This window comes from Vanessa cardui, chromosome 21 (assembly GCF_905220365.1).
Source record: "Vanessa cardui chromosome 21, ilVanCard2.1, whole genome shotgun sequence".
Taxonomy (NCBI): domain Eukaryota; kingdom Metazoa; phylum Arthropoda; class Insecta; order Lepidoptera; family Nymphalidae; genus Vanessa; species Vanessa cardui.
In genome coordinates this window covers 1,083,329-1,109,850 of record NC_061143.1, presented here as the reverse complement: position 1 = coordinate 1,109,850, position 26,522 = coordinate 1,083,329, and the positions used below count along the sequence as shown (strand labels likewise).

The following is a 26,522-nucleotide window of genomic DNA, read 5'->3' as shown; positions in this document are numbered from 1 at the left end:
TTCCATAAATAAAAAAATTCCTTCACCAATTTATTCATCAACATTACATAGTATAAAACAAAGTCGCTTACCGCTGTCTGTCCCTATGTATGCTCAGATCTTTAAAATTACGCAACGGATTTTGATGCCTTCCTTTAATGGATAGAGCGATTCGAGAGTAATGTTTCTTTATATAGTATATGCACAGTGTAGTAAAGAAACGCTGACAATTTTATAAGTTTCAAATGGGATCTCGTAAAAAACTAACTATTCCTAAGAAAATTTAGTACTGTATTAGTACAATACTGATTTCACCCGTGCGAAGTTGGGGCGGATCGCTAGTCTATTAATATATTTTAACTCTTATTAATGGCTTTCCTCCAGTATGAGCTGAGATGGCCCAGTGGTTAGAACGCGTGCATCTTAATCGATGATTTCGGGTTCAAACTTATTCAAGCACCGCTATATATATACATACATGTGTTTAATTTGTGTTTATAATTCATCTTGTGTTCGGCGATGAAGGAAAACATCGTGAGGAAACCTGCAAGTGTCTAATTTCATCGAATTCTGCCACATGTGCATTCCACCAACCCGCATTGGAACAGCGCGGTGAAATATGTTCCAAACCCTCTCCTTAATGGAAGAGGAGGCCTTAGCCCAGCATTGGGAAGTTTACAGGCTCTTACTTTACTTTACTACGTTTCCTCTAATTCGTCATTTATTTTTCGTTGAATGACTTCGCTATATTTTTCATATTTGTCAAATAAAAATCCAACACGTTCTGCTAAGATTTTAGTGTATGCTACTATAATAATACTTATTGTTCGCAAACATGGTTTTCGGGTGTAGATTTAATTATTTTCAGTATTTTATTCAGAGAAGCATTGCAAAATAAAATTCTTCATTTACTATAAAATAGATTGATATTAAGTTAAAAGTGAAATGGAAGTATAAAAGATGTACACGGGCTTTTCATGTCGCCGTCATTTAAAAACAAATCAGGATAATTGATAATCTTTAACAACAGTTTTATTTAGATACCAATCTTAAGTAGAATAAAAAGTCCCAAATTTAGTAAATTTCAAGTGTGATAGATACTTTTTAAAGGACCTTTTTATGTGATGGTAAATTTATCAGGTGACTTCCCCTGGATGGCGTTGCTGGGCTACAAAGACAGGCGCGGTTCCTCAACTCGCTGGCTGTGTGGAGGTTCCCTCATCAGCTCGCACCATGTGCTGACCGCTGCGCATTGCATACATAACCACGAGGAGGACTTGTAAGTTATTTTAGTTTTTCCATTGTATTAAATCATGCACGATGTATTTATGGTGTATGATTTTTCTTATGTTATAGATTGGCGGACGAGCAGATGGGCCACCTGATGGTAAGTGGTCACCATCGCCCATAGACAATGAAGCTGTAAGAAATATTAACTATTCCTTACATCGTCAATATGCCACCAACCGTGGGAATTAAGATGTTATGTCTCTTGTGCCTTGTAGTTACTACTCTTGTAGTTACACTGGCTCACTCACCCTCCAAACCGGAACACAACAATACTGAGTACTGTTATTTGGCGGTAGAATAACTGATAAGTGGGTTGTACCTACCCAGATGGGCTTGCACAAAGCCCTACCACCAAGAGAATGTTATCAATAAATATAATAAAATTAGTGTATCTGTTTGTAATATTATAATAAACGCTTTTTACTAAATGCATGTGTATGTACATGCATATACACATTGCATACATCCGATTTTTTTTTAATTTCGTTTTCTGTCCCTGTCAACAGACAGTCTGTTTGTTCGGCTGGACTGATTTTGACAGGACTTTTACTGGCAGATAACTGATGTAATACTACACTATACCTTATACTACTTTAAGGTTACTTTAAGGTACTACTAAGTCAAAATATATATAAAAAAAAATTAAGTCACTCTGCAATGGCCGAATAACTTAAATTCAAATGCGCAGGAAGTTAAGTACAGCTTGATCTAAATAAGATAGTGTTAGTACCACAAAGGCTTACAAGTTGCCCAGATAAGTAAAAGCTAGCCGTCTATCTGTATGTACCACAGATTATTTATCATAGGGTTAATGTACTATGAATAATCATAGTTAACTGATGATCACACGACGATGCATTTTGAATATATGATATAGTATCTTAACAATTAACACGTAATGACAAACATAATTACGTCACTAAAATATATGATACTGTAGCCCGCGGATTCGCTCGCGTTTTAGTGTGTCGGTTGTCATGTGTCAGGCAAAAAAAGTAGTAGTAGTAGTTCTTGGAGTTCGAGTTTGCTTCATACCAAATTTCATCAAATTCGGTTCAGCGGTTTGGTCTTAAAAGAGCGATAGATAGACATACAGACAGTGTCACTTTCACGTGTATAATATTAGTATACATTTCGTGTTCAGCTGTGATTGAATATTTCGTCTTCTTCTCTCCTATGACAAAGCTTTGTCTTTGTCTCTTTCACCACGCTTTTCAGTGCTTCTCTTTCCAAGATGGATATAATCGTGTTGGCTCACTCTGGTATTGTTTTCAAGATGTTATAAAAGTTTTTACGTTACATTTTGAAGGGATAAGATAAGGAGAACCGTCTCATATGGGTAACAAGTTGAAAGTGTTCAGTGTAAGCAATAATTTACGGTTCAAAAAACCTCCAAAATCCTCTGATAAGGGTATATTTGATATTAATAGTGTAGTCAGTCAATAATTATTTTAATATTTCAATATTTAATAATAATCATTAACATTTTATTTTGTACTAGAACATCTTGTGGATTTTGTTCTACTGTATATTAATAATAATTGGCCATTTGATAAACTGTGGGTAAGTTTATGTGCAGCGCCATCTAGTAGCGAGTGGCAACAACGTAGAACCGAAACGGCTTAGTGGTTAAAGGGCGAGCTGGGTGCGGGTCCCGAGGTTGCCCACCCTACCCGGGGTGTTCCTCCTCGTTTCTATTTTGACACGATGGGTCAGGGTCCTTGGACCCAGCTCGCTCTAAGGGCGCGCAGGAATAACCCTCACTCATTAACTAGTGGTTAGAGATAATTGCGGGTTCCAGGCACCTCTGAATTGTCACGTACTTAATTTTCGTTTATAATTGATCTCGTGCTCGGCGGTAAACTAACTACTAGTTTATACTTTGGTCATTTTGTTATTATGACTCGTAATTGATTTAAAAATAAATCATGTAAATTAACATAAAAATATGCTTTAAGTTTTCGCGATAAATATTGCAGAGAAAAGAGGTTTACCGAAATTAACCAATTTAACACATGACCTTAAGAAAAAGCCCTTTAAATGACGCGTCGAATAAATAAATATGTCGTATACTCGTATCTAATGAAGCAATTTCCATAATGACTCGACTATAACAAGCAATAACCGACGATTAACTTGAGGCTTTATGCTAAATTATTCTCATGTAATGACAGTAAGTGTTATTTCTGTGATTTATGTTATAATAGCAAGACACGGATGTAGGATTACTATAACTCATGATGTTTTATGAATTGGTTTTTTGTCCACTGTTTAATGCGTTTTGGGAACTGAAGTTTCTTTTTAATCGTTTTTGCTAAAATTGCTACTAAAATTCATCTGTGCTAATATTTTAGTAATTGTATTTGTCTGTTACGCTATTTCGAATAATTTTTAAAAGAAATTTGGTGAATGTTGGTATTGAAGAAGCTTACAGGCTACGTTTTTTGTACCTAATACCTGACGAGCAACCGAAAATAAATTACTAATGATTTGATATCATAGTAACCTATGGTGTCAATTAATTAGTACACTATATAGATAGATACAGAAAAATATTTGCACAAGAAGCAGAATTCGACTATAGTTTGGAGTTTGTCTGCCATAGGATAAACTTATAAAAAAATATCAATTAACTTTTTACTTATGTATGTTATGTTGACTTATATTTTAATTTCCAAGTAATCTTAGAACACCTGTAATAAAAGTAGGCAATTACCCATTTACTTATTATGAATTTTGATTTACTGTGTATTTTTGTTGTACTACTTGTTGGTGTTGTCAAATAAATAAATAAATAGAAATTTCCGAAATATTGTATCCAGACCTATGATTATGATAGTGACATGCCACATCTTATTAGTCTCGTGTCTGATTTCACTCCAGTATATTTGATTAATATTCCATCGAATTATAAGCGCGCTTGTGAAGCAAAACGTCATCCCCAACTTTAAGAACTTTAAAATATGCGAGTATTAATAAATAAACAAATATGACAATATCTGACACAGACAGACAACATCTCATTACTTCGATCCCAATGTAAGTAGCTAAAGCACTTGTGTTATGGAAAATCAGAAGTAACGACGGTACAAACACCCAGATCCAAGACAATGACCCAAGACCCATGACCATATGCTCGTCCGCCAACCTTTACCAAAGAAGGAAGAAAGAAAAGAGAAAACTAATAATAATCTACATCGACTCGGCCGGGAATCGAACCTGAGACCTCGGAGTGGCGTACACATGAAAACCAGTGTACACACCACTCGACCACGGAGATCGTCACCAAGGTTGGTTTGCACACTTTTTTTAATATTAAATATATTATTTCAGATACGTAGTGCGACTCGGTGAGTTGGATCTCGCGAGGGAGGACGAGGGCGCAACCCCCATAGACGTCCTCATCAAGTACAAGATCAAGCACGAAGGCTACAACGCCAAGTCCTTCACAAACGACATCGGACTACTGATATTGCAAAACGACGTGCAGTTCACAGGTAAATATTGTATTATATACATTTATTAGCGGCCAGCTCTGGCTTCGAAGGTGGACATAAGTTTTTTTTATATATTACGGCTAGCGCCAAGAGTCGAGTGGTAAGAACGCGTGCATCTTAACCGATGATTGCGGATTCAAGCCCAGGCAAGCACCGCTGATTCGTGTGCTTAATTTGTCTTTGTAATTCATCTCGTGCTTGGCGGTGAAGAAAACATCGTGAGGAAAGCTGCATGTGACAAATGTCATAGAAATTCTGCCACATGTGTATTCCACCAAGCAGCATTGGAACAGCGTGGTGGAATATGTTCCAAACCTTCTGCACAAAGGGAGAGGAGGCATTTAGCACAGCAGTGGGAATTTGTAGGTTGTTGTTGTTGTTAGCGCTAACTTTTAAATTACGAGGGAATAATATTTGGCAGCTAGTCGGTCTGGTGAAGCGTCTTATCGGTTGGCGGAATGTTGAACGCCGCCATTATTGTGGCGTAGTCAAAAACAAGCGTTACCGCGTGTGCGACGAACCTCCTTTGTTCCTCTTAATTGTTATGTGGTGTTATTGTTATTTCTTAAAAATATAATAAACAAATGCTTTTCCTGATAGAGGTTGAAATCTGCTTTTATATATTTTTTGTTGATTTTTTCCTACATGTTTAAGAGTTGTCGTTCTATTTCCTAATTACGCAAAAACCTTAATATGTTATATACCTAAACCTTCCTCACGAATCCCTCTATCTATTAGTGAAAACCGCATCAAAATCCGTTCAGTAGTTTTGGAGTTTATCGCGAACATACAGTCCGAGTTTTCAATAGACATCATATAAATACACTTATCATTTTCTTACTATATATCAAATAGGCATTACGGCCTCCGCATGATAGAAATGTCTATGTTTTCCTTAGACGCACCGCAAGATACATACGAGGCCTAATAGACCTCTTGTATTAAACGTGTTATGATACATGGGCTGTGCTTATACTGTTACTTTATTTAATATTACCGGTTTTGTATTTCAGATCTCATCAGACCGATATGTATACCTCTGTCCAGCGATTTGAGAGCTAAGAGCTTCGAGAACTACAATCCCATCATAGCCGGCTGGGGAGACACTGAATTCCGTAAGTCAAATTAAATATATTACGTTTTCTAATATTTTTTACACGGTAGAATATGGCATTGTTAAACTTTTATTATTTTCCTTGGTAGTAGGTAGTAGTGCAAGCGTCTGGGTAGGTACTACCCACTCATCAGATTTTTTATCCCCAAACAACAGTTCTTGGTATTATTGTCTTCGCTCCGTTCCAACGTTGAAGGGTGAGTGAGCCACTGTAACTACAGGCACAAGAGACATAAAATCTTAGGTCCCAAGATTGTTGGCGCATTTGCGATGGAAGGAATGACTAATATTTCTTACAGCGCCTTTGTCTTTGGGCTTTGGTAACCACTTACCATCAGGAGTTCAAATGCTACTCCAAACCTATAGAAAAAAAAGTTTTGATCTCGTTTTCATTTTCAAACCTCTGAAATTATTATTTTTATTATTTTACTTATTTTATTTGCAGGTGGCCCATCAGCAACGCACCTGCAAGTTTTACAGCTGCCAGTTGTCAGCAATGACTTTTGCAAGAAAGCATACGTAGACTACAAAGCCCAGGTGATTGACGAGCGGGTGCTGTGTGCTGGGTACAAGAAGGGCGGGAAAGACGCTTGTCAGGGAGACAGTGGTGGACCTCTGATGCAGCCGATTGTAAGTAGCGATCAAATAACCAATGCTTTAAACTCACATATATGTACGGTCATAGAGTCGAGATGGCCCAGTGGTAAGAATGCGCGCATCTTAACCGATGATTGCGGGTTCAAACCCAGGCAAGCACCGCTGATTCATGTGCTTAATTTGTCTTTATAATTCATCTCGTGCTCAGCGGTGAAGGAAAACATCGTGAGGAAACCTGCATGTGACAAATTTCATAGAAATTCTGCCACGTGTGTATTCCACCAACCCGCATTGGAACAGCATGGTGGAATATGTTCCAAACCTTCTCCTCAAAGGGAGAGGAGGCCTATAGCTCAGCAGTGGGAAATTACAGGCTGTTGTTTTGTTGTTGTATATGTTCAGTCAGAGTAAGAAAATCTTCGTCAGTTTTCAAACTCATTCCTTTATCAAGTCTTAAACTCTTAGTACCTTTTGGGTCTAAACATCAAATAATTGCGACGCAATATGTCATTCTCGATCGGTAAAGCAGATAATCGCTCATACTGAGCACGCGAAAATAGATCTTAAGGTGACGAACCTTTTCTTACCCCCGACTGTACATGATTTTTGATTATTGCCGCCTCAATATTAAAGAGAGATGTGTATTCGATCTACCTTAAAAAATCTGCCTCTCTGTCTACCGATTATAGTCGAAGACTCAACTATGTCTTTTTTAAATACTAGTGAATAGTCCTAAAGGTCTAATTTTCAATAGAAAGTGTCCATTACAGAATATATATAATATTTAACAGGATAAATGTTACTATAACATTGCTTTTTCTTCTAAATAACTGTTATTTTTGTTTTTGTGGACATTTTTTTTAAATATTTCCAAATATTTCTTTACACTGCCCAATTATTATCCAATTAATATTGTCTAATTTTCCTTTAAGTGAGTCGAGATGGCCAAGTGGTTAGAACGCGTGTATCCTTAACGATGTTTTCGGGTTCAAAACCCAGACAACGACCACTACATATATCTGCTTAATTTGTGTTTATAATTCATCTCGTGCTCGGCGGTGAAGGAAAACATCGTGAGGAAACCTGCATGTGTCTAATTTCATTGAAATTCTGCCACACGTGTATTCCACCAACCCGCATTGGAACAGCGTGGTGGAATATGTTCCAGACCCTTTTCTTAATGGGAGAGGAGGCCTTAGCCCAGCAGTGGGAAACAGGCTGTTACTTTACTACTACTACTACTGTACACTGGCCAATAATTATAAGTTAATTGAATTGCCCAATTTTTCTTTAAGTAATAATATATGGTCCTTCTTATTTTAACAATAATATAATTATAATCTTAATTTCCAGTACTACCCCCAAAATTTGACGACGTACTTCTTCCAAATCGGAGTGGTGTCGTACGGGAAGCGCTGTGCCGAAGCCGGCTTCCCTGGTGTGTACTCGCGCGTCACCAACTTCGTGCCGTGGCTTCAGGAGAACATCCTCGGCAGGGCTTAGTGACAAAACTAGCAAATATATTTAGCTATGAACTCAAAAAAGTTGACAATATATAGTTCTGTGTAACTGTGTAAGTTGCGTCTTAAATGCATACGGAGAAGGATTTGGAACTTAACTTGCCACGTGGATCGTTATAGCCCAAAGTTCCATAAATAATACTAATTACCAGCGCGAGATTGTTTGTGATTTAATTATCCGTAGCCATGACGTATACAATAGATTTACAACAATGATAATAAATATTAAATAAATTCTAATAAACAGATATGTTATATCCATACTAAATAAATGAAAAAAGTGTGCCGCGCCGGGGACTGTTTATTTTAGTTTATTTTTACATTTCGTTAAAAGTAAAAAGGATAGCTTGATAAAAACTATAAGTAAAAGGCATAACTAGATGTTTTAATTACGCAAAACGTATTACTACGTAATTATGATGTATTATAACGTATGACTACGTTAAACGACTAAAGGCAAACGTCCCAATTAGGACGTTTTCTAGTCTTCACTTTTTGCGCGTTAATGACATATCTGTTTACTAGGACATCATTGATTTACAAGACGTAATAAATATTGTGCATCGGCAAACTTCGGACACAATCGTATTAATTTCACGAAATCGATTGCAAGTAATTTCGACCAAAAAACACTATACCACAAAATATTATTAAATGTCAATGACGTTGCTAAAACAACAACAGCTGTCTCGCTCTTCGCGAGCAGTGCGAGTGAGACAGCAATAGCTGTCATTTACGACCATTTTTTTTTTAATTATACAGACTAGTTACTAGCATTGTTTTGTTTGTGTTTCGTTTTTTAATGTAATTCATTTTATTGTTTGAATTTGACTTTAGCCGACCCACAATATTTATTCTGAATTAATGTTTATTTATAATAAGCTTATTAAATGTTTAATTTTAAGATTAATATATTGTATTTAAGTATCACAAATAGTATTATTTCTGAATCACTTTTTATACTATTTTTATTTTATATATTTATTTCTCTTAATTTTTGTGATTTCCGTACACGTGATTGATCTGATATTTTACACCTTAATTTGAACATTATTTATGCTTATGACGGTACATTATAGAGACATAATATGTAATCAAGTATTTTGTTTTACTGTAAAATGACTTGACAAAAAAATTATTTAAAAATATTTTATTTGAATTTGCATTTTTTCGTTATACAAAATTTACTATTTTTGAAAACAAAAATTTCAAACTATAGATATATTGTCGCTGTTCCTGCAAAAGTCGCCACGTGTTTTTTTATAATTTTTTATATCGTTATTTCAATATATGGAAATTTCGATGTATGAATATCGCAAAGCCAAATTTGTATACTTTTAAACCTTAGAAGTAATGTCAAAAATGTTTCTACAGTTCGTCCGTATGGAAATAACGATTAAAACGGCACAACAGTCGAAAAATATAAAAAAAAACACATAGCGACTTTTGCAGGAGCAGCGTCGATATATCGTTTCTTTATTCTGTATACTAAGTAATTTATTTAAGGTTATACGTGTATAAGTTATAAGTTTAATATATATGTAAGTTGGTAGCAATTAATCAGATGCGATTATTTATGTAATCAAAATAGCGACCTGAGTTGAATCTCATTTGAAAAACCCTAATAAACATATACCGTTTATTAAGGAAAGTTAATTCAAATATAATAATACTATATTACTAATTTACATAATTGTTATTTTCATTGACAAATTTAATAATCTATACATATATTAAAATTGAAGTGTCTGTTTGTAATATTAAAAAAGGCCTTTTTTATTCAATGCATATGTCTTTTCTCTGTCTGTCTATTTGTTACGACTAATCTCTGGAACGGCTGGACCGATTTTGACGGGACTTTCGCTTGCAGTTAACTGATTATGTAAGGAGTAATTTAGGCTACAATAATATATATTTTTTGTTAAATTCAAACCCGTACAACGTCGCAGGCACAGTTAGTTAATTTATATAATAGTTATTATCATTCCCGGTTTCATAATATACACCATTACTTTAAAAATCATGACCGCAGTTAATAACAGCCAGAAGTATTTTCCATTGAATTATAATTTATATTTACTCGATAACAAAATGGAGCCGCCATATCTGTCATCTGTGTTACAGTATTAAAAGTATGTTTGTACTCTTACACAAAGATCAAAGTGTTCCAATAAAAGAACATAAGTTGGAATTACACATTTACGATGTATATTTCATTAATACATATATTACAAGGATGAAACGGGAAGTACATACGTTTAATTATACGTTATATGTTAAATATTAAATAAAAACTACTAACAAAAAATTCATAGTAGTTTTTATTTAAGATTGACCTTTTATGATGTCAAGTATTTATTTTCTATTTAATTGTTTTATGTAATACTTGAAGTTATTTCTACTTCTGTGACAGTTGTGTGCATTTATTTATATATTATTTAATATAAACTACATTGATGAGTGTATTCAATGTTCTAATTATATCTATTATATAAAAATATATATATTGCAAATATACGAATGATATACTCAATTAATTTTGTATGTATTTTGTTGTATTATATTTTAAGTTTTATATGTTTTTTATTTAGATTATATTTGTTTAATTAGGATCGTGACGAAGAGAGGTATGAGATTAATATATTTTAATAATCAAACATATGTGTAAATATATATTTTATAGCAATATTTAATATTTCAATACCATATAAGAAAGGTGTAAACTTTTGTTTTGTCAACATACTAAATAAAAATTGATACTGTATTCTGTTTTTGTTGGTAACCTTTTGAAGTAATGTAAATAGTTGTAAACACAAAAATTGTTAACTAAATCAGTGAAGCAACCTAAATTGTATTTTAATTATACGTTGTCAATTCGTGTTAGTAACAATAACTACATTAAACAAATATCTTGTTATTATTAGTAACTCATCTGATAATCATGTGTACTTAATACTATAAAAATATCAAAACGTTTTAATATATTTACAAATGTTTTTGTTGATCGAAAACACAAATAACCTATAAGATATATTAAAAAAATATATTATTAAGAATAATTTATCTCTTCGCAGATCTACTTAGAGTTGTAATCTCGATTTTATAATGTCATTGAAATATTATCTTGACGTAATAAAATGATTAAATTATCTAAATATTTTTTTTTCACAGTTGGAAAAAGGTCAGCTCACCTCTTGAGGTGGACACACGTATGGCACATAATTATTACCATTTTGACATAAACACTCACGATTTTTTATCTTTATTCGTGAGCATTTTTGGCGGGATTTTATTGAAAGTTACATTAATAGCAATGTAGTATTAATGTAATTGGTTTAAATAATTTATTTCTCATAATAACAAAAAGTTCACTAACAATGAGATACAATTTGTATTCTGTAATAGGATGTTATTCTATAGTACGATGTCACAAAATTATATTCTTGAATTATTATATTATTAAGCATTTTTAATGAAAAAAATTAACGCGAATATCTAAAAAAATTCGTTTTCCGTCTCGCATTTTTAAATTTGCACCGATAATTATAATTTTAACATTCACAAATATCCAACGTTTAATCGTTTGTTGCATTTTTGACAAATTTTGAAAAAAGCTAAATAACATGATAACTCAAAAATATGCATATGGGGGTTAAAATTATTGCAAAATTAAATAATTTTGTACGCGACTATATGAAGTGGAGCCTCTTGGCGTCATCTGCTTGTAATCCATGTGATTTAAAGAAATGAAGTTTCCTGGAGGCTTAGAAGCCAATCGTCATATGAAACACATTAAATAATGGATTTACAGTTTTTTAAATGATTTCAATTAATCAATTTACTGTTTTCACAAAACCGTACCGTAAAATTGGAATTAATTAGCGTGTGACAATTTTCAAAGTCCTTATAGTTTTGGTGTAATCATTTGGATTGATAAGATTATTGGATCGATAATCAAGTACAAGCTCAGTATAAACGATTTCGCGGACGGCGGCGTGTGCGCTACGCATAGCTACTCCAAATATTGTGTTAATTATAAATTATTCGTACCCAATGTGATATAATATATTAATGAATTAATTTACAAAACTTAAATATGATGTGTAAGTATATACTTTTATTAATAAATAAAGTACTGTTTCGCCTTGAATTTGATTTTTCGAAGGATATCCAAGATATTTTATTTTCGTGTTTGTAATTATATTGGAATTTATTTCCGTATTGATAAATGGAATATTCTTTATTAATAAATAATACTTGCCCACCTAGGGCTTCTTCGTAACAAAAATATAGCATTGAAATATTTATTATTTTTTGAAAAATTAGGCTGAACTGAATGATATCTTGTCTTTATTACAATAAAAAACACCAAATGTCAAAAAAGCGTAATTAATTTTGAACTTTTGCACGTTAACTTAATTTTTTTTATTATTAAATATGTATATGAGTTTAACGCATGGTAGTATTTGTGTGTAATGTTTTTTTATTTATTTCATAAATGTAAACGTATTTATAATGCATAAATAATCATTAAAAATATTTCTGAAATCCAATTTAAATTATCATTTCATACACATTTTTGCTGCATGTAATAATAGGTACATAGGTTCCTCATGGGTCTATTGGTTGGCAGGCATGCCTGTAACTAATGAGTCCGGTTCATAGCCGGGCTAGAGAAATTATTGTGTATTGTGAAAAATAATGTCTACGAAATTAAGATATTTTGTTTAAAATATAGAGATAGGATATATCATACACAATATTTTTAATAGCATCGAAGAGGTGAACCTTTTCACGCGCCTACATTAGTAGTTAATACACGCACTGTTTTTTCAGGCATAATCACAGCTGAAATGCTTTTTTATAATCGTTAACAATAGTCTAATTGTAGTCGTTTTCTGACGTCACTAGTATTCTCTCAATTATTGAATCTGTTCTTCCAGACTTCGAAGACTTCTTAGTGGTCTCTATCCAATTTAAACATCAGAAATTAGTCACGCGTTTAAAATGTATCCACTTCTTATTGAGAGGCTAGGCGCAAGAAGTTTTCCAAAAACCTTCTTTCCTTAAAATAATTTCAATAAAACAATTTCAATGAACTAAGACTTGATCCTTGGCGAAGTCCACTATAACGTTTTTTTTTATGGAATCGGTTGGCGGACGAGCATCTGGGCCACCTGATGGTAAGTGGTCACCCGTAGACAATGACGCCGTAAGATATATTAACTATTCCTTACATCGCCAATGCGCCACCAACCTTGGGAACTAAGATGCTATGTCCCTTGTGCCTGTAGTTACACTGGCTCACTCACCCGTCAAACCAGAACACAACAATACGGCGTACTGTTTTTTAGCGTGTGGTGCCAGATTTTTTCGCATCCCTGCAACGTGAAATAATATGGCCTGGATGTTACAATAAGTAGTAGATTTTAAGAGTTCCATGTAGTAATCGTTAATTGTGATTATAATGGCTCAAAGATAACACGTAATTAGTAATTATACAATGATGTAATTTAGTGATAAGGGTACTGGGTGGTAGGATTATCGATTGAATTAGACCTTCCGTATAGCATCAGATTTTCGCCCGCCAAACATAAATACTTAGTATTGCTTCAGAACTACAGATACAATAGACATCTTAGTTGCTAAGGTTGGTGGCTGATTGCTGTAAGACATAGTTAATATTTCCAACAATGCCTATGTTTACGGGAAGTGAAAATCTTATAACGCCAATTTTCCGACTCATCAAAGTCAATAAATCCTTCTTGGGGCAAGGCATCCGTTTCTGTAATAAAATTCAACGGACATTTTTAACTTTGCCGTTTCTTAAATTCAAATAATTTGTAAGAAATACATTGGTAAAGAAACCATATTATTCAATAAAAGATTATACGTACGATAAAAAAGCGTGGAGTTAATACTTGATGACTTCCATACAGGATATATTACATACATCTATAATTGTATTTAAGTAATATGACTGTAATTTTAAATGTTGAAAAAGAGTACTACTGTATTTCTGGTCGGTTCTTCTCGGTAGAATCTACATGCTGAATCGGTGGTAGCTTCACTTAATATTTGTTAAATGACGATTCAAAAGTGCTTGTAAAAGCCTACTTGAATAAAGTATATTGTGATTTTGATGTTACCCTAAACTCAAACAAAAAATTATGTACATAGTGTTATGTACTAGAATTAAATCAAAATCCAACTTTATCATATTAAACTGTATCTTTATCAGTTGTTATTCGATTATTTTTATAATTAAATACTAAATTTCGTCGTTTGCAAGAGGAATCTTATCAATAAATAATTTAGATGCCTATGCTAAGATAATTAAGCTATTCCATGTTTGTGTTGATGTATTTTTCTATTAAACTCATTTATAAAATGAAGACATTAATTTACGTTAATAAACATTTATATTGATCTCTTAAATATGTTAATACAAATCATAGTTAAATAAAACTGGACTAAACATAACCGCGGTAACGTGACTACTGTACTACTACTGTAACTTAGTAATATTTAAATCAAGACCGCATGGCATGGTAGCCAGAATGCTAGCAAGTTATTTAATTAAATACTGTGTATACTCAATACTAATTATTATTATTATTACAAAGCCCTTCAGCTTATACTCGTCACTTCATAGAGGCTTGCAAAAATAATCCAGTAAGTAACAGCAATGTTATCTAGTTCACAGTCATACTAATAACGGGAAAAAGCCGATGTAATGAGGACCATAGAACAAAAATCATACATAGTCAGTTAGGGCGGCAAAAGTTGAATAGCCTACTAGCGGCAAATTTGTAACTCCGCCACTGAGAACAAACATTAAAAATATATATTTGCATGCATGTGTCGTAAATGTTAACCTTACTCTTGAATCAATCTGTTTATTGATTTAAGTCGCATTAAAATCCGTTGCGTAGTTTAAAAGTTCTATGTACAGTCAGGGAAAGAAAAAGTTCGTCAACTTATGATCTATTTTCGTGTGCTCAGTATGAGCGATAATCTGCTTTACCGATCGAGAATGACACATTGCGTCGCAATTATTTGGCGTTTAGATGCAAAAGGTACTAAGAGTTTAGGACTTGATAAAGGAATGAATTTGACCACTGACGAAGGTTTTCTGACTCTGACTGTTCATAAGCGTTAAGCGACTTGCTTTTAAACTATGTTGATATTATTTAATGAAACTCTATCAGTATTTTCAACTGACTTCAAAAAAAGGAGGAGGTTCTTGATTCGACTCGTATGATTTTTTTCTATGTTTGTTACGCGATAACTCCGCCAATTATGAACCGATTTGAACAAATCTTTTTTCGGTATATAGGTAATACCGCAAGGGTGGTCCCATTTAAATTTAATGATAAAAAAACAACCCCCAAGGGTGGAAAATTGGGGATGAACTTTTTTATACGCAATATCTCCGCCGATTATAAACCAATTTGAACAATTATAGTCATATTGATTTTACATTTTACTGATTGTAACATTCCTAACTATTTCAGTAATAACAAAGGGATGGTTTCTCCTGCGCAAGTATATCCTGACAATTCCGCGGTTCGACCTGTTCCTGCAAGGAGCGCTACTAATCGTAGTATTTCTGGAGAGCAATGTCTACCTCCTGTTAAGGAGAAATGCGGGTACTGGGTACCTGTCATCAATAAATGAAGGTAATATATTATTTATAAGTAACGATATATTGATAATCTAGGTTTCAAATTCACGAACAAATGGACAAATGGAATCGACAAGTTTTTGTTTCTTTATTAAAAATTTGCGTCGAAATAATCGGGATCGTATCTTAACTCATTAATAAGTAGATTGGGCCCTCAGTTACGGTTAAGCTGGGGTTCAATTTCAAGATATTGTCATATTGAAATAGAATCGGCAACGTATTTTTTTAATTCTGATTTTTTTGGGACTTTTTAGTGACAAAGCTAAATGTCAGTCCCATCATTCCCTTAATAGCATTCCACCTCCACCAACAATGAGCTTAAACTGGTAAATCCTTTTTGCCATATCTGACTCGGGTATAGACAGTGAGCTTTGAAAAACGCCGACATCCTTTAAATTTAAATCGAAACGTCGCGTCAGCTCGTGTTTCGTGGCAGTATTTCGGGCACATTCCACTAGGAAATTATGTTAGTCGTCCTCTGTCCCACATAACAGTGACGTATTATTATCATTATAATTTAGTACAATTAATCTTCTGTAAAATCCATACAAATAAATAAAATCGGAGTGTCTGTTTGTAATATTAAAATTACCGCTTTCTGCTACACGCATTTGTCTTTATATACGGTACACATACCAAAACACACATTTTTAGAATTTTTGTCTGTCTGTCTGTCTGTCTGTCTGTTTGTTCCGGGTAATCTCTGGAACGGTTGAGCCGATTTGAACAGGACTTTCATTGGCGGGTAGGTAATGTACTAAGGCGTAACTTAGGCTACTTTTTATACGCAAATAATACAAAGTTGTGGAAATATAAGCGCCCAAATTAAGTTTAGCTCCTTCTGATATGGTTGTCGATATGAATTGGGGGTCAGCTTATACTGGTACTTGATCGGGTGTATGTTGCGTTGAGTTTTGCAAATTTCCCACGCCACGCGGACATCATCGTCTGTTTGTAATTTTTCTACTACGTGGACATGAATGTATATACGGTACAGATGCCAAAACGTATAATTGTAGAAGTGTATAATGTGATGTCGTAAGCAAACAAATTCTGTAGTATGTTTAGTATCAGTATTGCACCCGTGCGAAGCCTGGGCGGGCCCCCTACGATTACACAGGCTCCACTCGTTAACTTTCTCAATTATTACATAAAAAAAAAATTGTCTTTGGAATGTAATACTTTTTGTTGGAAGAATTTGAAACCACACAGTAAATAACGCACAAACAATTCAAATTTTCAGATTGGGTTAAATTGGGAGTTGGTTTTGCTGAGTTTTTCTTGGGCGCGATGGTGGCGTGGTATGGACGAGGGATGAGGCACTTTACACTGTCGGCTTGGCTTGGAGCTACAGCCGTTTCTGGACTGATAGTTCTAGCCTTCCCCTATCCTGAATCTGGGCGACCTTCGGTAGGTAAGAATGTATTTACAATATAGTTCTAAAATACATTGCACATTAATTTTTAAGTCTTAGTAAATTTAAGTACTATTTATTTACAACAACAACAGCCTGTAAATTCCCACTGCTGGGCTAAAGGCCTCCTCTCCCTTTGAGGGGAAGGTTCGGAACATATGAAATATGTTTCGAACCTTCCCTTGTTCCAAAGCTGTTCCAATGCGGGTTGGTGGAATACAAATGTGGCAGAATTTCTATGAAATTTGTCACGTGTAGGTTTCATCACGATGTTTTCCTTCACCGCTGAGCACGAGATGAATAAAAAACTTAAATCAGCACATGAATCAGCGGCGCTTGCCTGGGTTTGAACCCGCAATCATCGGTTAAGATGCACGCGTTCTAACCACTGGGCCATCTCGTATAATATCTGATGATTGGTTGGAACTCTGACTATTAACTTAATTGCGTAATAAAGAACGTGGAGCAAATATTATTTAATATTATCTGAACATAGCGAATAATTATCGTATTGTCAATTCTTAGTATCTTTTGTTCATAATAGATAATTAGAATTAATCTTGTAATTACTAAAAAAACTCGGCCGGATACGTACACCGGTTCATCGATCAAAGATAAAACAAGAATCTCCTCACGTACTTGACTACTATAATTTTTATTACCTCATCAGTCCAATGGTCAACTTATACAGGTGTAGATATGGCCAAGCAATAAGTTCGAATCGTAGCTAGGGCTATGAAAGAAAGAAAGAAAATATGCTATGCGATCTGCAACGCATATATTAAGATATTGATAATAATTTATCTTACGTTAAACTTACAACAAACAATTTGGATCCAGCCTAAAAAGAGGCATATAATTTTGGTGACCATATCGCATGTATGGTCGATATATTTAACATATAATATACTTATATGTACTTGCTTTAATATTATAATTAAGCATTTATCATCTTTATGTTTATGACAAACAAATGTGCAATTGGTCACCACCGCCCATAGATAATGTGCTTGTTTGAAATATTGACCATTCTGCCACAAACAACCTTGGGAGATGTTATGCCCCTTCTGCTGTAATTACACTGACTTTATGAAACGGAACACAGAAATTTAGCTATTGCTATTTAGTGCAAGAATATATCACGGGTTGGTACTTCCCGAGTAGCTACGCAGTCGGTCTTGCCACGAAGATATATAATTATTTGTTGATTTATAAGTCACCATGGATTAAATAGAAACTGTATTACCGAGGGTATACAACTGTCCTCTAAATCAGTAGCATCCAGTAATTTTAAACCAGGCATGACATTTACTACGTACTTAATTTAACATAAAGATAAATATGTATGGTGACTTAATTATTCAAGATAAAATTCTGCCATATATACACCAAACCTAAAGTCTAAAGCTAGACCTAATTTTTAATAGAAAACATAAATGTATTGTTTTCTATTAAAGATTAGGTTCATATAATATAATCAGTTATATATGAACCTAATGTAATATAATCAAAATTATCATCAGTATCATAGAAAATTAATGGACATGTTTCTTTTACCCAGAACTATGCGGAGGTGGTGTGATCTCCGCATACTCCGAGCAACACTTAAAAAATCAATCTGCTGAAGATAGTCTCCTGGTTCCGAGGACCGTGTTCCTCATTATCACAGCAATACTTTGTGCACTCACAAAGATCAGCGTGTGGGCGCACGGGATCACGTATTTGGATGACCACGAACCAGAGAGTGGCCCATACTTCTATGGTGAGGAGTTAAATTACTATTAGCACTTATACATATAAAAAAAGAGAGTAACTACTGAGTTTCTTGTCGGTTCTTCTTGGTAGAACCTACTTTCCGAATCGGCGGTAGCCTCACTCAAAATTTTGTTAAATGACGATTCAAAAGTCTACTTGAATAAAGTATATTCTGATTTGATTGAAATATGTATTATGTATATATTTTATGTACATATTAATTGTCGCAGTGTAAAGAACGATTAGAAAAAAAATTAAAACATGCCAAAAAATTTATGATATTTTTTTTGAAATTATGATAGGTACTTGAATTAGTGATTATTCGTCTTTATTTTCATTCTACTCATACATCATTTCGGCCTCAGATAGGGTAACATACACACTAATCGTCAACATGAGCGTAGACCTCAATTTTTTCCAATCCATAGTGAGAAAGCAGACATTTATTTCTCACACTTAAACATCTGTGTAATAAATTCTTCAAATTATAGGGAGAAGAACAGAATTCTCTTGCATGCTGGAGAGCAAGACATTCTTTTAACTTTAAATAACAAAGGGCACAAATTCATTCTGATATTATGGAATACGAGTATTTTCAAGAGGCCATTTTTTTGTTACCAATTTTATATCGGAATAATTATTTTAAAATTTCAGGTATTCTTATATCAATTCGACTGTCACTCGGTCTGAGTGGTCAGAATTGGTTGAGGAGTGGTTCGGTGAGGGAGGACTGGTGGGAGGCACATGTGTCTCTCTCGATGCTGACTCTCATGTTTTGTATCCTGTTCACACTGTTCCCGAGGAAAATGGAGGGTTATAAGGAGTTCGAACCTATTGAATACAACTGTAAGTTATTTTGAAAACATATATGCTATTGTTTAATTAATAAGTTAGGATAGCTCGTATTTGGAATCGTCGTGAATCTTAACCAAAAAAGGTTCTATTTCAGAAAAAGGATTGGTGAACAATGATGATATCTTGTTAGTTTATATTTGCATAATACTGCTGCAAGCGGCAACACACTTTAATGTATTAATAAAATACTACAATATTGGCATCAGTAATACAGTTTGTTTACCTTTAAGGCAATATGTTGGTTTAACAAAATAATACATTTAAAGTAAGGCTAGTATATACTCGTATTAAGTTTTTCTGATGTGATTGAAATCGGTAGAAATGGCAAATCTAAAGTAAACAGTGTCTCAGGATCTGAGGCCGAAGTAAACTCATCAGATGCTTTACGTCACACGTAAAATGTGTGTTATAGATGAGGTCCACCAACAACTTCCAAGCTTTTACTTCTTATGAAAAAAATTTGAGGAAAACTCTATAAAATTGCATCTGGCTACGGTTTAAACTTAGGATCTGCAGTTTTGAAGGCCAGCCGAATGTCAAATAGACAGGCTGCTTTATAATTATATTTATAGTGTATATTCGCTTTTCCAGGTGTATTAACGCCAATTGGTCGTATGCTTCGCAATAAGCCATTAATGCTGCAGACGGTGGCGCTGTCGCTCCTCAACACGGCTCTCTTCGGTTACGTCAGCTTTGACACATCCATGATACAGGTCCGCTAAATTATAATGTAAATCTCTTGATTATATACAAATAAACCTGATTAATACTCTACAAATCATCACCTTGAGAGTGCTTGCAGTCGTTAAACCACAATCCGTTACGATCCTCTGGACTAAAATAACTAGCAGCAATAAGACAAATATATAAATTATAATAATAGTAATAATAATTCTTATTTTAAATAAGGCCGCACATGTCGAGCGGTTAGGTATAGTCCTCATCTTCTCTTTAGATAAATTGTTTGAACTTTTTTCGAGCCGCTGCTCCAAATTAATAACTTATAATGTCGACCTGCTCATGATAGGTTACTTCACTATTCTATCTCGTATTATATCTAGACAGTACTTGTGGGTTAAGTCTTGTCGATGAAAAATTACGTGTTCTATATACAAGGCATTTTTGGTCATTATTATAATATTAAATTATCCGCAATATTATAATATTAAATGCAAATTAAAAAAAAATAGGATTAAAAACTTACTGTTTTATCCCAAGCGCATAATTTGTGAGACCAAATGTACGACTAGCTTGAAGAGTAGCGACGATCTGCTGATGTCCAGTAAAAACAGAAAATATAAAACGCAAAATGTGTTCAATTTGAAAGTAAAAAAGTGAATTTTGTAAACTAAACTAATCAAAAAACATAAATTACCATATGGCTCTTTCCTAATTTCAGTCGAAGTTCCACGTTGAAACTCTGCGTCAAGACCCTCGCACCGCGCGCACTATAATGGACATCTTCCGCTCCCTCGTTATTATTTTCTTCGTCTCGGTAAGGAATCACATACAAATTACTATACATACATATACATACATATACACACTTTTAACCTTACGTTAATAATATTAGTACACAACATCGTTGAAATAAAAGCCAATTGTAATTACATTTGCTTTTTAGTAGGACTCACGTTCATTACAATAATAGGATAGGATAGGTAACAACCACTTATTATGTGATGTTTTTTGGATTTCTATCAGGCGTGATGGAATTATGAGAACAAGGAAAAAGAGAGTCCACCTATGTTTTCGCTCATGTTACTGCGCAATTGGTTCGCAGAATAGACATCATGACCAGAAAAGCCAAAACAACATCATCACAAGTATATCTTGTGAATTTTAAAGACGTTCCTCAAATCTAATCGTCTTAATTGACGTTTCGCATGCATTTGTGGTTCTCATGATATTTAATTCGTTTTAGAACATGGTTTAAATAAAAGCCATATAAATGATTTGCCCAGATATTTCGTATGAGGTTTTCCGGTCGGCGCAGTGACGGTGTCAAATCGAACACAGCCTCCAAAGTTGGCGGCATTACTTGCGTTCTGGTGACCACATTCTTCGCCGTACTCACTGGCCTTAGCTGCAGCACCGGGGATATCGCTGGCTTCAACGGGGAGTACTTGCAGCCAGGCTGCAGTGTTGGATGCGAGTACGTACCAAGGATAACAGAGTCTTAATCTCTAATATAAAAACCATTCATTTCTTACGTAAGACTATTATGTTATATTTAAATTGTATTTAAGTTGTTATTTGTAAACCCCCTACCCTCTTTTATAAGAAAAAAAAAGGAATAGTGAATCTTTTATCTTCTAGCTTCTATCTTCAGCCAGTGTAACTACAGGCACAAGGGATATAGCATCTTAGTTCCCAGGGTTGGTGGCGCATTGACGATGTAAGGAATAGTTAATATTTCTTACAGCGTCATTGTTTATGGGCGATGGTGCCCACTTACCATCAGGCCCATATGCTCGTCCGCCAAACTATACCATAAAAAAATCAAATTCTGTTTCAAATCCGGACAATAAAAAATCACTTATTTATTTTGTATATGTATATTAATTATCACGTACTTTAAAACGGTAAAAGACAATGAGACGGTGAATAGGTCGTAAAAGCGTAACATATGTGTCCAAACTACCTGTATATGAGGAAGGTGACTTCTAAATATATACTACAATTGTTTTTTAGATGTAAATCAGAGACTTACGGCTTCAGTCCGGTGTGTATATTAAATACTTCGACGACGTACTTCTCTCCGTGCCACGCGGGCTGCAGGGAATATGAAGACCTGAATGGCTTTTTGTAAGTTTATATTCTTTATTGCACTAAAATATGTGCATACAATGATTGTACAGTAAAATAGGTACAGGCAAAGGTTTACTTATCTCTATAAAAGATTTCTTCCAGTCAACCTATGGAGGTGAGTGACGGAGTGATGTAGCGGGCAAGATAGTGCAGACTAGTATAGAAAATATATAGAAAAATATGAAAATATAAATACATACATAAATAAAAATATAATACATAAACATACATAAAAATACAATGCACAAAATACATATACTACGTATATTATTAATATATACTATATAAATACATATACATACTTATTTACAGATCGATGTTAATTTAGTATATAAAATAAAACAGATAAGACATGGGGAGAAGTAAGGTTAAGATGAAGGGTTAGCTTGTGAGAGAAAATAATGTTTCAAGCGGCTTCTAAATAATTCAATACTACCACTGTTTTGGATGGATTTCGGTAGGTTATTCCACTGTATCGGAGCTCGTACTGTGAACGATTGCAGTCGAAATTTTGTGTTACTCCTAGGCACACCAAGTATTGAAGTGATACAAGAGCGCCTGGAGCGTATGGGAGTGGGTAGGAGGTTGATCCGGGAGCTAAGGTACGAAGGAGTATACGGATTATTGAGTATGTTGAAAAGGACAGAAAGGATGTGCATATCTCGGCGAAATCGGAGAGGGAACAAAGTTGAGAGCGGAGATGAGAAACATGGTCATACTTACGTAGCCCGAAAATAAAACGAATAGCGAGGTTTTGTAGGCGCTCTAACTTATTAAGTTGCTCCTCCGTCACATCTAGAAAGCAGGCATCGGCATAGTCAATAATTGGGAGAAGAAGTGATTGAGCGAGCATAATTTTGGTATTAAAGGGGAGAAAATTGTTTATTGACATTTGTCATAGCTTGGCACATCGACTATAGTTCAACTTTACTTAGATTTACTTAAATCTCACTTCTATTATGGCTGGACTACACAAGAGACGGAATATCTGAGTTACAGAGGTTGATGGCGCATTGTCGATGTACCAAATGATTAATACTTTTGTTTCAATGTCTATAGTCTATGTCTATGTTACCTCTAACCATACCAATATTTTGCAAAAAGGCTTCAATTACAAAAAATAATCTAAAGTTGGTAAATAAGTAGTGACCTTAATAGGTACTCCATACAAAAAACAATCGCCTAAATTTTCACTTATTTCACAATTGTGGACACAACAATAAATCCACATAATTAATTTTGAGCATCCATTTCTCAAGTAAACATCACACCAGAAAAAGCTTCGATGAGGACTTTCTACCAAAATTTTCCGTGTAATATTTGTTAAAAATAAGACAAAAATAATGGTCATGTTATTTATGTATGGTTTAACAAACGTCAATAATTCCAAAGGTTGTTCGACAATTGCGCGTGTGGCCCACAAAGGGCGGTTCGCGGCAGCTGTACCTTGCCCTCGTGCTGGCTCGTCTACAACATCTACCTGGTCTTCTTCACGCTGGTGCTGGCTGCCACTGGTGAGTCCCGCCTTTTTCTCCTTTCAGTCAAAAGTGCCAACTGGATTTGGGTAAGAAGTTTAAGTCAGGATAGTCCAAAGAGAACATATTGTATGTGGTACCCTTTGTGCAATTTTTAATCTGTAAATGTTGTTAACTAAGGGTTGCCAGTAAATAATAGTGGCAATCTTGCTATATTAATAGCGTGAGCTGTTCTTTGTCTCCCTGTCAAATAAAAATAGATTTCTCATATATAAATAAATAAGTATTGGACAACATCACATACATTACTCTGATCCCAATGTAGCTAAAGTATTTGTGTTATGGAGAATCAGAAGTAACGACGGTACCACAAACACCCAGACCCAAGATAATATAGAAATACTAACAAACTTTTTCTATATCGACTCGGCCGGGATTCGAGCCCGGGACCTCAAAGTGGCGCCATGAAAAACGGTGTACTCACTACTCGACCACGGAGGTCGTCAAATAGTCGGATATGGTCTAATTTTGTAGATTTCCAGCTGTAAATCTGCAGAAAATTAAGGAGGATTCTTGATTGTATTTATGAAATAGTTAAAGTTAATAAATGCCTATGATATATATGATAATATATCCCTGATCACATATATTACTGACTTCGGGATTATAATCCATCCTCATCATTTTAGCGGCGTCGTTCCTCATGCAAGGCATGGCGATTCTCCGCGCTGTGCCCCGCCGGGACAAGCCCATAGCCATCGGAGTTAGCTTCGCATTAGTGGGGGTCCTATCGCATGTGCTTGGACATTTCCTCTACATGGTAATCGGCTGTAAGTATTGCATTCATTTATTTCAATTAAAGGATAAAGCGTTAATCTATTATAAGAAGAAAATTCGAATCAAAAGTAGCAACACTGCGACTGACTGTATAAGGAATAAGGTTCGCTTTTCCCGGTCCCAGTTCCAATCCGAGGGTGAGTGAGCCAGTGTAACTACAGGCACAAGGGACATAACATCTTAGTTCCCAAGATTGGTGGCACAGTGACGATGTAAGGAATAATTAATATTTCTTACAGGGTTATTGCCTATGGGTGATGGTGACCACTTACCATCAGGTGGCCCATATTCTCGTCCGCCAACCTATAATATATAAAAAAGGCGTCCTAAGCACGTCCCACATGACAGACAGACTCGTCGACACATTCACTATCGACAACTCTATTCCAATAGGCAAATATATATATATATATATATATATATATATATATATATATATATATATATATATATATATATATATATATATATAATAGGGTCGGGGTCCCTCTTGTTAACCGACTCTGATATGATTTTAATTATTAATTTTTTTACTCTCAAAACTTGTTCTGTTGTATTTTTAGTTATTATTTTTTTTTCTTGTTTGATGTATTTTAGGATAAGTGATATTTTGTTATGTTTTGTTTTTTATGTTGTGTGAAAGTAGTGTAATTTGCTCAATAAATGTTTATTATTATTATTAAATGTTCTCCCTGCAGTCGACAACGGCCTCCTAAGCCGAGGTCCGGCCTAACAGGAGGCACTCTTATGATGCGCGTACTCTGAGCCCTTAAATAGGTTCTTATCTCAAGGCTTGAGTAGTTTAGCTCGTCTACCCTGCCCGGTGATGCTGTAGAAGCCATTGGGGCCAACAGTTCGAAAAAAAATTCAAGGTCCATTGGCTTAGCGGTCGTCAAGTAGTGCGGAAGCACTGCCCGAATATAGATTAAAATTTAAAAATTTATGTTGGTTGTAAATTTCTGTTGGCCGCCATTACAACAACAACAACAACAGCCTGTAAATTCCCACTGCTAGTCTAAAGGCCTCCCCTCCCTTTGAGGAGAAGGTTTGGAACATATTGCACCTCGCGGTTCCAATGCGGGTTGGTGAATTACACATATGGCAGAATTTTTATGAAATTTGTCACATGCAGGTTTCCTCACGATGTTTACCTTCACCGCTGAGCACGAGATGAATTATAAAGACAAATTAAGCACATGAAACAGCGGTGCTTGCCTGGGTTTGAACTCGCAATCATCGATTAAGATGCACGCGTTCTTACCACTGGGCCATCTCGACTCGTTTCATTTAAAATCTATTAAAATCTTTAAAAAAAACATTTTGTGTTTTCAATATGTGTTTAATATCAGAAGAGATAACATTAATTTATTTATCTTGTTGCAGACTTGACGTGTACGTACGAGAGAGACGGCATATGTCTGTTCCATGACTTTTCAATCTGGTCCGTTGGAGCCGTTAGTGCTGCCCTCGCGATAATGTCGGGCATCGTCAGCATCATCGCGAGTCGATATCGACCGACTCCCGAACTTCTCGTCACTAGTCATGAACATAGCTGATAGGAACATAGTATGTAACATAGTCACAGTGGAATAGGTTTAATAATTTGTGGGATTACGTAAAGTACGACACAACTTGATGTCGCATCGGCAAAATTCGTAAAACCGATCACATCCGAATTGAGTATGGTATAC

General features: G+C 34.7%; 2 protein-coding genes across 2 annotated transcripts in view; both read left to right on the top strand.

The window, feature by feature from the left end:
- Positions 1–8,209, top strand: part of LOC124538960 (venom serine protease Bi-VSP-like) — a 32,887-nt gene extending 24,678 nt beyond the window's left edge. The window contains exons 5-9 of the mRNA XM_047116247.1: positions 1,120–1,258; positions 4,603–4,766; positions 5,780–5,881; positions 6,326–6,510; positions 7,831–8,209. Coding sequence (XP_046972203.1) covers positions 1,120–1,258; positions 4,603–4,766; positions 5,780–5,881; positions 6,326–6,510; positions 7,831–7,980 — 740 coding nt within the window. The 3' untranslated portion in view covers positions 7,981–8,209. The remainder of the gene's footprint in view (positions 1–1,119; positions 1,259–4,602; positions 4,767–5,779; positions 5,882–6,325; positions 6,511–7,830) is intronic.
- Positions 8,210–11,763: 3,554 nt separating this feature from the next.
- Positions 11,764–26,522, top strand: LOC124538829 (solute carrier organic anion transporter family member 2B1-like). Its single transcript, XM_047116041.1, has 12 exons — positions 11,764–12,100; positions 15,515–15,679; positions 16,928–17,098; positions 18,660–18,860; positions 19,508–19,699; positions 20,300–20,421; positions 21,108–21,203; positions 21,673–21,863; positions 22,403–22,516; positions 23,912–24,033; positions 24,684–24,824; positions 26,215–26,522. Exons 1-12 carry the CDS (start codon positions 12,094–12,096, stop codon positions 26,385–26,387), a joined length of 1,695 nt encoding a protein of 564 aa, XP_046971997.1. The 5' UTR covers positions 11,764–12,093; the 3' UTR covers positions 26,388–26,522.

Coding starts and splice junctions, on each gene's coding strand:
- LOC124538829 (XM_047116041.1), top strand. Junction 21,204..21,672: donor TTATTATTTTCTTCGTCTCG/GTAAGGAATCAC, acceptor TGATTTGCCCAG/ATATTTCGTATGAGGTTTTC. Junction 21,864..22,402: donor GGCTGCAGTGTTGGATGCGA/GTACGTACCAAG, acceptor ATTGTTTTTTAG/ATGTAAATCAGAGACTTACG.